General features: G+C 37.4%; 1 protein-coding gene across 1 annotated transcript; it reads right to left on the bottom strand.

The window, feature by feature from the left end:
- Positions 1–364: 364 nt before the first annotated feature.
- Positions 365–11,820, bottom strand: LOC145233204 (proline-serine-threonine phosphatase-interacting protein 1-like). The gene is made up of 5 exons (XM_080097881.1): positions 11,570–11,820; positions 9,823–9,969; positions 8,115–8,204; positions 6,617–6,809; positions 365–2,213 (listed from the first exon to the last, which is right to left on the bottom strand). The coding sequence occupies exons 1-5, from the start codon at positions 11,758–11,760 to the stop codon at positions 1,686–1,688; spliced, it is 1,149 nt and encodes a 382-aa protein (XP_079954007.1). The 5' UTR covers positions 11,761–11,820; the 3' UTR covers positions 365–1,685.
- Positions 11,821–11,924: the final 104 nt, after the last annotated feature.

Here is an 11,924-nt window from a genome sequence, read left to right as displayed (position 1 = left end):
TAAGAATTGGCCGTGCACTATCGCTTGTGAAACCCTGTTTTGAAATTCTATTGTCACACACTTATGGTCTTTCACAAAGGTAACTGCAGCACTTTCGCCAATGTTAAGTGTATTTCCCCTTATTCACACAACAAGATGAAATCAATTGAAAGTAACTTTTTGAACAACCGTAAATGAAAAAGTAAAAAAATATGCGAAATACTGAAGTGGGTTCTACTGTTTGATGACCGTAGTAATGATAATTTAAGAAGTATACATTTGTCGGTAACAAGACTTCTAAGTTACAAGTTGGTGAACAGATGTCAATATATGAATTTGGTTCTCGAGTTCTGAACTAGTGGGTATTTTCCAAAATACACACAAATACGTCAAAGTCTTTATTTTTAAAAACATAAATTTATGTTCGTTTTGCGTGTTTTTTCAAGTTCAAAGTTTTTCCCATTCAATGTTGGTCACGTAGTAATGGAAGGTAACAATCAAATACACGAAATTTCAAAAACACTTTGCAAATCCGATACTGGTTATAATTTGTACACAGTGTATGCTGCAGATTGCCGCAAATGCTGCTTCAAATGTTCAAAAATGAAATTGCACTTGGGCCCGAACGAGTTGGGGCAATACTGCAAACTGTTGACATGATAGGGTTAACATACAGTGACAAACAAATTTCAAGTGGTAAATATAAAAACATACTGATGATGTGAAACAGTGAACGAGGTTAATTCATAAAACTCGTTAGCCTGTCATTAGTATGCTTAACTGAAATAAATACAAATGGTGTGTATTGACTAGACACCGTGGTCAGCTTCCTTAAATGGGTTTTGGGGCAATATTAGTGCGGTCAACCAAATATAACAAAGTTTCCGGCATTCCATTTGGCATTAAAAAAATGTTTTGTGTTTTTTTTTACTTACAATTACTTGCAGGAATTCGTTTCGAAATTTACCTTGTGCAACACGTGGAATTTACCCCGCATATAATCATCAGTTAATATGAAATGTCTTTCAGATTTATGTGTGCCGTTCGTGCTGACCAATTGGTTCAGATTAAATCACATAAAATTTAATCTCTACTTCAATCAATACATGACCAGAATCGATATCAGAACAAACAAGGCAGATCAGATTGACAGAAGACAAATACAAATACCAAACATGTTTCACTTCTTTGGATGATGATTAACGTTGTTTCGTTTTGAACATCCTTAATGCAATTTAAAGGACTGAGGTACGAAGTGATATATGCGAATTTAAAGGCCCATTTAGTAAAATAATGGATATCACCAGTGGTACAGGATCCAATTTTTTTTGTCAGCCCGTTCTATTACAAAAGTCATATTTCTCAGCCGGTTTTCTTACAAAAAGTCCATTGGCAGTAACCAGTAATGCTAACCGGTTCGCTGATCTCATAAAATTTCGTTAGACGGTTCTATAGAACCGGTGCGAACCGGCTGGATCCCACCACTGGATATTACTCTTTTGTTATCATTTTTCCAACATTCTTGCCCAAAAAATCGCGCCAAAATAGAAACATTTGCTTGTTAAACGAGATCTTCATTGAAGTCAAAAATTTAAAACAAACAGGCAAATACACTGGGAGCTAGCAAAGTATAATCGATGATTGGAACTTTACAAATGAAAAAGAGAAATGCTAATATAATTTACAGTAAAAAAACAGTCTTAATTTTAAGTGCTTTGTACGTAATTCCTGGGCACCAAGCCCGTTTGCTTTGTTCTTAAGTTCAACCCAGTCATCCATCCGTCGTCCACAGACGCGCTGGACACATACTTGATGCTATCTCCCGCTTGCAGTGCTATTTCATCTGTGGAGTTTGGGGTGTAATCGTACATTACCTTAAACATGCCTCCTCCTGCGCTAAGAGGGACTTGGTCCGCATCATAATGGTGCCCTCCATTTGAAAGTGGCTTGTGGGTCTCTAAATGCGAAGCGTTCGATTCGTTGCTGCCGAAGGACACGTACTCCACAGGCAGAAGAGGTGATATACAGGTCGATTTTTGCGCTATGAACTCGCGAATGTCAGCAACCTCATCGCATTGTTCGGTGACTGCTCGAATTCTTTCCCGGCTGTCGTCCAACCTACAGCATAAATCCGATACGAGGTTGGTAAAGACCCATACTGTGTTGCGCACGAACTGAATTCTCTCTTCCTCTAGTTTTTGTAAGACATCGCATGATTCCGTGTGGTCACGAACCTGCAATACGTTAAAACAGTTTGTTAATGTTTGTTATTGTAAGGAATGGCTGATCAGCCTGTTACTCAAAACAAACTGGAGTACCGTATTACGACTACAGCAGTAGTACTAATACGAACTTCTACGTCGAAACAGTGTACATGTCAGCGGCTTTCTTATCATGTAATGGATCCATGCTTTCATATTTTTTGTAAGTGTTACTTTTGCATTGGTACTTTTTAAGGAGGCATGCTACCTTGAAAAACAACTACAATGTTTCACTCGACAAAGATAATAATGTATTGGTGCCAGGGTGATTCTTTCAATTTGTGAAAAAATATATGCGCAGGTTAACTCTAGTCTAGAATATAACGTAGAATCTCCACTACTCGTTTATTTTGACATGGAATATATCATATTTTTTAATCATTTTAGCGGCAATACTTTTATATGAGTCCCAATTTTGCAGCGGTGCTTACAAACCGTCTACAAAAACCTACTAGCAGTTACTTTTCAGTAGCAACTCAAGTGTAGATTTTGATCTCTTGCATTAACGCTTTGAGGATTGTGAACTAAAATAGTCTACAGGACTTATGTGGGCGCACGTACAGTAGCATATTTGGCCACTTAACCTGTGCCTACATGCCAGCTTTGCGTGGGACCACGGAAGTGCTGAGGTTATGGGTTTCAATGCTTTAGCTGTCATACACTTTGTCTTGTGCCTAATCATATTTTGTGTTGAAGACATTTTAGGTATTTATGTAGTACAAACCATCAAAGGGTTGCAAGTGGGTCCAGTAAGTGCTAAACCCAAAAGCGACAAAACAAGATTTTCCACTCTGTGTCAGTATTTTTTTGAATAAATTTAACTAGCTAAGTAGCTAGTTCCTGACCTGACCAAATGCCAAACAGCCCTAAAACACCTTGTGCAAGACCAATTGTCTACTGTGTTTGTTGTCTTGGTCTTACTGTGAGGCTTTAATGTATACTTTCGGGCCAAAACGGGCTTCTCAAAAACGATTCGGGTTCGGGCCGGGTTTAGGGCTTGTACTTTCGGGTTTGGGCCGGGTTCGGGCTCCAATTTCAGGCCCGTTTACAACTCTGAGCCAGAAACCTGTCTGAACCCGAATACCTCTTCAAAGCCCCAAAGCTTTACGACAACACACTTAAAAATTAAAGCACGATGTATATTCAAAGTTGAAATAGGACTCGTATTTGACAAAGTTATGTCAAAAACCTAAACCCGAAAACCTAGGCCCCGCTTACATTTTTGAAACATTCATAAAACGACATGCATTAGTTCGAATTAGTGTTGCTTGGTGCAGAAACTACAAGTTGAATTGTCTCCATTTAAAAAATACACCTCGTTGTATACATCGTAAAAAACATGCCATAAACAGCTTTTCAGGTTTAAATAAACATACCTTTGTCTTACGATAAGGTATGATAGGCAACGCATCCTGAATTGCTTGCATGTTTTGTGCGTATGAAGTGTTTGCAGAGTTTGCAGCTTTGCTAGGAACTATTGTTACGCTTCCGTGTGCAAACCAAGCTTTAATACGTAACAAAGTGCGTCACTCAGAAACTCGTTGGTGACGCGCAACTGTCTAAGCACTGCGAAAGTCGTCCGACGCACTGGTCATCCGTTATCTCGTCACAAAAGTGATTACCCAGCCACGTGATGTCATATGTGTGACGTCATTGGCGTTTTTTGTCGCTTGTCGGAAATCGCGGAGCTCGAACATGTGATGTGTCGTGCTCTTAGTTGCGCTACATGCTAATATATGCTACGTAAATCCGAGTCAGTGAATGACCTAAAATTTCGGTTGTGTGTTAAAGCCAAATGTTTTTTTACGTTGAAAATTGCTTGTCACTGTATCCTAGTAAATTTCCCAGGAAGCAGTTTAGCGCGTACCCAAGTTTAATGCAAAATCATTTAGTTTTTACGCAGAACCCTACTAGGCATACATTATGCAAATTTAGCTTAATCAGTTCCTTATTCAAATAGAAAATCACAAAGTACTAACTTTTTTGTTTCGCATCTAGTTGACATTGTTGCCAAGTTATTGTTTCCCACTGTTAATATTCGTTTAATTAACTTGGAATTTAAATGTTTAATAAACTTTGAAAATAAAAATTTAACTAGAAAGGTGGCTTTCCTATATATTCCATTTTATGTATATTTTATGTATCAATTCACTATACACACAATTTGATCTACGAACATGATTGTTTTTGCAAGCAAAACCAAATGGGTCCCCACACACATGTTTATGAGAATTAGTGATGGTAAAAATGTTTTCAAGTTCTTTTTTTTAGATTTTATTTTTAGATTCTTTTTCAGAACGACAAATTCGTAGAAAGCATCAACCCACACTTTAAAAGGATTTGTATTCGCCGAACGACTGCTTAATGATCTTTTGACACGGTTTTTAATAGAATGCAGTCCTTAGTGATTAACAATAACGTTTCTCTCAATTTATATTTAACTTATGTATTGCTTCTGGAGTATATGTGTAAAAACTAAATAAGCTATGTTGTGACAAAAAATCATTCTAAACTGTGTTCTGCGTTACCTACAAGTTCACCTTCAGTCGTCATAAGGCGGCCAACTTGTCAATGACCGTTTAATGACTTTTTATTGCATCTTTGGAAAACATGTATTTTTTTACCTTCGTGTTAATCAACAACGATTGCCTGAATGTACAAAACCGAAGTATCGTTTTAATCACTTCTAAGATAAAAAAAATCTTCGTTAAAACGGACAATACGCGTGCTAACTTAATAAAACCACTTAGCATTACTGCGCTGATGTCTAATCATCAAAAAGACTGCCTCGTAAAGCCCGTCCGTGCGTCAAGAAGCGATCTCCCGCTATGCATTAAATCGCCGTTATTTTAAACCAGTGAATTACTCCCTTGGGCTTTCCATTGTACACATTTTATGGGCTGTAATTGTAACCATTTGGCTGCAATCATTTTTTATTTTTATTTTTTAGCACATATGGCCTTGCATTTCTGACCTAAACGACTGGAAAAACTAAAACCGATTGTTTCGGGGTTAAAGGAATGAAAATGAGTGAATCCAATTAAAAGTTAGGAAATTAATTAGAATACCTTACATTGCACCAACAAACAAAGCATGAAACTACTAGATCAGCGGTTCTCAACCAGTGGGCCATGGCCCACTGGTGGGCCATGGAAGCATTTTGATTAGGCCACAGACCAATCAAATAGAAAGCTTTTTTTAAGAATTTTCATTTGTGTCACTACACTCAATTTTACGAGAATAATGGCTCGGGGAGGAATTGAGAAGGAATGTAAATTAATTTGAATTATTCTATTTACGGTATAAAGTTACTTTGAGTTTCTGCAACCCTGTATGTTTATGATGTAATAAACTACTTTGTGATTACAATAAAGCCAGATAATAGCAGCATATCAATTGTCCAATTATTCGGTCATAACTGAAAGTGCTTGATTAAAGAAGGGAAAGTGCTGTTTTATGATTTGTTTGCATTAACTTATTTTGAACTTATTATCTGTTTGAAATATGTCCTGCATTTTTTTTTGTTCTGAACCTACTTTATAGTTGTTTTATTCATAAAAATTTACTGGGCCACAGAATTTTTGTGCAATGAAAGTGGGCCACAAAAGAAAAAAGGTTGAGAACCACTGTACTAGATCATGTGCTTTGGTCGGTACAGGGGTTTTAAAAATTTTGCGTTTTGGGGGCATGTGGGTGAACTCGTGGGTCGTTCGGGATCAAACTTCAGGAGGATCAAGTAGGGATACATAACTAACATATGTGTAAATTTGAAGCACTCTTTTTTAACCAAACGAACGTTACAAACCAGCGTTAGACAGAAAAAAGAAAAAAGAAAAAAATACGGATAAAAACAATATGTGTTCAGGGAAGGGGACCCATAAATACAAAAAAAATGCTTTAGAAGTGTAAGATTATTTTCGTTTATAACACGACACACACAGACAAGGAACACATGATTCACTTCCTTAAGGAGTTGCATTGCGTAGAGCAACAAGTTAAAGCTTAAGCTTTGTTCGTCATACATATCCGGCTGAGTCACAAGCAGTACAGGACACTTTGTCTATGGTTGAATTAAACTAAATTCTTTAAACCACTTAGCAATGCACCAGTAAAGCAATGTTTGAAACTGCTGGGTCATGTACTATAGAAAGTATAGCCGTTTTTATCTTTCGCGTTTTTGGGATCTGCAAACCGTTGGGATAACTGAAGTTTAATTTTAAAAGACAAGTTTCAAACAATCTAAACAACTTGCTCAAAGAACGACAACCTGTGTTTCTAAAAGGCAAAAACACCGACCTTATTCAAAAATATATGGTTTAAAATATATATGCCGGCGACAAATGTTATTTTTAGAAATTACTTGCAATCTTGCTTACCCATATTTGTCGTGCGTTTTCAACCGCAGCTACAGATGACTTGTAATCTTCATCAGATTTTATCGCATTGCTTCTTGCTTGCATAGCAGATTTTCGCGCCTTTTCCGCATCCCGAGGTTTGCTCCCGAATTTCATTTTTTCCGAGTCCGACTCAGCTTTGTCAGCTGCCTTTGACTTGCTTTCGTACGAGTTCCTACGTAACAAGGAAAGGAGCGAGTAACCATAGCAACACGCTATTACAACGGAATCAAAATTCATGACGAGGCATACACCTATAGAGACTTAAAAGTTGTCTTAGAGTTAGACAATCAACACACACAAACGATAATTCAATAACACATGAGGCTTTTATGAAACTGCGGAATGAATTGATTAACTGAAAGCCGGAAGAGAGGTAATAAAATCCAAAATAGACCAATCGAAAGTGGTTTGACGTGCATTAAAAAAAAGTGGCAAATGGCCATGCCTTTGAAACGAACAGGATCATTTTGTCAGAAGGTAAGGCTTTTGCATCCCCAAAAAACTGTTTTTTGGGCAAATAATTTTGGCAATAGGAAAAATTAAAAAAACTGTCCTTAACGGCAATCTGTTTCCCAGTTTTCCGTAGATTTTATGGCATAATCGATCAAGTTCACAACCATGTCTTAAAAAATTCTTCATTTGGGTGATAAAATTTACAATAACATTTGTTCAAGCGCTCAATGCCATCTGGCTAATTTCACTGAATTTTTTTTCAAAACATGCCAGCACGTTTATGCAAATGTACGCTGGATTTATAATTGGCAACACATTGGCTGTGAGAATTGGTGGTATGTATACAAATCCCCACAGGAGTGTGGTAACCAGCAGGAAGACAGCAAATGGGTGAGTGTTGGTCACCTTTACCAGTTTGCATAACGTTCGCGGTGGTAAAGTATTTGCGGAGTAAGGTGGATCCGTGCGCTCTTTAAAAAACACCACCACCAGCACCACCAACACACTTCACGGGGCATGCAAAGTTTACTTCTGGATAACCCGGAAACTATATGCATATGTATTTTCTTAGCCTAAACTCATCACCAGTTTAGGCTATTGAAGCACAATAGCTGTTTAGGACAAAAAGGCTTGCAAAGCCAACTTGAAAACACAAATTTATCAATTGACCTTGAAATACTTAAAACACATACGTTGCTGTTTACTATGAGTTAAGTATTGTCTTTACCGGTAGTTGGCTATTTAGTAGGTTGTTGATTTTTAAAGTTGCAATTTACACCAATAATGTGGAATTTTCACATAATATCCCCAGAACGAATAAACGGAAAAGGGGTAATAGTTTGTTGCATACCTTGGAAATGGCTAAACATACCTTTCTATTATGTAACAAAAAATACACGCGAAAATTTGCAAACTGATGTTGCTGTAACTGTCCGCATACAGCTAAATTTTATAATATGACAACGTCAGTGAACGAGTACTAAATTCTAACGAATCTAACTTATTTAAACAATTCTTAACTCACTTGCAGGCTTGCATCTTCCGATACAAATCTGCTTTGTTTTTGTGTGCGCGGTGAACCGTGTCCTCATGACGTTTCCTCTCTTCCTTTTGCCTGTCAAGAAAGATTTCGTACTCATTTTGTCAGTTTTGTGGTTTTACATGTTTGCACTGTTAACTACAAGCTTTGTTCGTATGCTTAACAGTTCTTAGTTTTTACGAGGTCTTCGTTTTTTTATGTCGCCCGTTGTGGGTGTTAAAGTTTAAACAGGTCTTGCTAAGCCTGTACGTGTCAACGGATACAGAAAAAATAGGAAAAACAACGTATACAGAAAAACAGGGAAAAAACTGAATGTTCCATCGAAAAGATATACATGAAATGAACAGTTTCTGAAAACGTTACGTAGCCTATATTCCGGCCCCAACGAAACAGAATACGCCATGACAGATGGTTTCTTATAATATCACCCTCAAAATAGCTGTATCTATGCCAATAATGTTTTGACTACAAGAAAAACCTAAAAAGCCCAAATACGTTGATGACATTTTAACAGCAAAATTCACCAAAAGAACGGTTCATTTAATGGGGCTTGCACTTGGCCATAAAATATTTACGCAGGAAGCACTTCCGAAGCATATGTTAAGTGCTTTGCGGGTCATACTACTTTCGCTTCGTTTGTCACTTGAGGTGAAAAGCAAAGTCTCCCGTCAATTTGAAATTTGAACCCGATAAGATTTTAATAGTGCTGAAAGCATTCAAACAGTATGTATATGAGGCGGTTGGTTGGGAATTTTACAAAGATAACAAAGGGAAAATTCAAATTTCCTACTGAGCCTGGTACATATTGATAGCGAGTTGCATTGCACACATATTATGATTTTGACCAATGCTTAAGAAATAGGTTGCCCGTGCAGTAATTAGAGTAAGCTGGAATGGTCGCTCTGGTAAAAGAACTGTTAATCTCATAGCAGAGGAGTCATCCACAATACTTTGTCCCATTATTGTTTCACAGTTACTGTTTCGACCAACGACATGAAATTCGATTCTGCGTTCAAAGCCGTCGGGTATAATTTGAGTGTTTCCAAGCGCATCTGGTAATACCATGCGAATCCGTAGTACCCAGTGCACCTGGCAAAGTTATTGAGGGCTACGAATAGTATTTGTCTAGTGAACTGTCTTTGCTAGCTTGGTTGATGTTCGAATATTCTTTCAACTTCCTGTGTCCGCTTGTATGAAAAGCCCTACGTGACGTATCCACTAGTTCCGCTTTCGTGTTTTGGCCAAACGTCATGACAATCGTCAGACTGGCAGCGGGCTTGAAAACAAATCCACCGCATGTTGTTACACCCCGGAAGTCGCAGCTTTTTTTATCTATGCTGTTTTGTTTTTCTTGAATGTTTTGTTTTAACGTTTTGGCTACGAGTGCCCGTCTTTTAAAGACGTGAATGCAAGTCAAGTTAACAATCAAAGAGCTTTGGTGGTGATGTTGGACAAACTGGACCACATTGCTAAAAAGTGGTTTACTTGATTGCCTACGCGGCGTTTACGAATTCTATCCTCCATTAGAACAGTTTTATACCATATCTCTTGATTTCAACTTCCGCGATAAGCTAATGTTCCATGTAACGGTAACATGGGTTACATAAGCTCCAAGGGTTCCGCAAAGTTGGTTATAAGAATTTTAATTCCTGTTTGTTTAGGTATTACATGACACAAAGTTGTCCAGACTTACTTCTCCCGGAACTCTGTTAGTTTCGCAGTTTCCTCTGATATTTTTTGTGAAAGTGTTGCGTGTAAAGTGGCCTCGGTTTCAGCTTCGGCCCGAAACTCGTCCAAAGTTTTTCTTAACGTGGTGCACTCGCTTGCACCGCGTTCGATTCTGCAAAACCAAAAATGTTTTTAATTTCCTTCATCTTTTTGAAGTTGTTTATTTACATGCGTTAAAAGAGTGAGTTTACGTTAATTTGGAACCACTTACAAAAATTTGCGGTAAAAATATACGCCTCGACACCTTTTTAAAAAAGATGCAGAAATACAGTATAGGCTCAATTCAAAGATACATGCTACAGGAAGATGCTACAATACAGGCTCAATCAAAGTTTTTGATATCATTATTAGTTGTACGAAACTAACTTGCAACATACCACCCAAAGCTGTACATGAAAACAGACCGATTAAAGTCGGACTTTATATGGCGATCGTGAGCCAAGCAATACCGAATTGCTATTGAAATCAATTATTTGCGCACGAGCCGACTGAAGAACACCATTTAAGTCGCGCCATTATGAGATCACGTGACCCTAGATTGTCATTCGATTTCGGTGGTGAAAGGTAGAGAAAGCGACGAACAGGAAACACAAGCACATATGTGGGACTTCAAAGTATCCTGAGCAATAAAGCATCGAGGTACAAACATGGTGCTTTTTCGCCAAGGGCATTTGTGTAATCTAAAAATGTTCCATACAGGTCTACACAAATTTTGCGTTTTTTTGTTCAAAAGTCACTAAATTGGTAAAATAAAGGTCACTTCTTCAGCACAGTCATCTCCAAAATGTTTTATTCATACAGCAAGTTTTTGGTACAATTCAGTTCAATCGATTTTTCATCGTAGATCGTAAACGTTTTATGTAAATGTGATAATTATATGTGGATAATAAATACTTAAGGTTCGGTAAAGCAATTGTTTCAAAACAGAGCCAATTTCGGTTTCAGTATTCGACTGTTTTAGGACGATCTAGTCACCAATAGACCTTCCACGTGATTAAAAGCGTGGTAAATTTTTAACACGACTGATCATAATCGGCGCATGAATTAATAATGTAATGTCCATTAAATTTGCTTTTGCAAGATTCAGGAGCATGTGGAAAGCGTACGAACTTCCTTCTTTCATCAGTGCCATTTTGATGTTCTTGCAATGGATTTTGCATTTTTTCTTGATGTTAAACTCCGTATAATATGTTAGTCTTTAAATTTAGTTACAAACTCTGTTTTCAAACTGGGGCATTTTATTTGATTAACAAGTTTTCTATTGAAATTTTAAAAAATGTGGCACACTATAGTCAGATTTTTTAGCCAGATGCCTTAGTGCAGTGATTTTCAACGTTTTTGAGTCGCGGAACACATCATGCATCAAAATAATCTTGCGGAACACCAACGCAATTACAATCTTATTATTATATCACACAACGAGTCTAATCATTAAACAACAATAAATGAAGCAAATCGCAACAGGACATCAAAGTTGTTAAAAATGGATAATTACTTTCTTAAAAGAATAGTTATATGTACACTCGTTGTGAAAAAATATAGGGATTTTTGACCGCGGTTCCATGGACTAGTAAAACAACTAAATTACTTGCAGAAGACGATCTTTCACGGCAGCGGAGCACCGGTTAAAAACCACGGCTTTAGTGTACGTTGATGATCAAAATACCAGGTTTGATTTTTCTTATGCTGGCCTTTTCTTATGTAAAACTTGCCTTGATATTTTTAACAGCGATTTTGAGTATTCCTCTTCAGCTTTGGCTCGTTGTTTCAGATAATCTTCAACCCATTTGCACGACCTCTGTCCTTCTTTCATGTGATTGACAAGCGTCTCAAATCCGGTCTGGGAAAGGAAATCTGCTTCCCAAAACGCACCACGGAACATACCCGGGGGATTATTATTCATTTTTATATTTTTAATGCAAACTTCTCTGTGAATGTAAAAATCAAATTCTTTACCTTTGGGGTCGACAAAGCGCTTGCTAAAGTATTGCTTTTACGGTTAACAGTTTTTTTTTGAAATGCAAAAATCTAACAAAATACTCAGACTGTCTAACTTATTTACGTTCG

The sequence above is a fragment of the Phallusia mammillata genome, chromosome 6, assembly GCF_965637545.1.
Source record: "Phallusia mammillata chromosome 6, kaPhaMamm4.hap1.1, whole genome shotgun sequence".
Classification (NCBI taxonomy): Eukaryota; Metazoa; Chordata; class Ascidiacea; order Phlebobranchia; family Ascidiidae; genus Phallusia; species Phallusia mammillata.
This window is presented reverse-complemented; position numbering and strand designations above follow the sequence as displayed.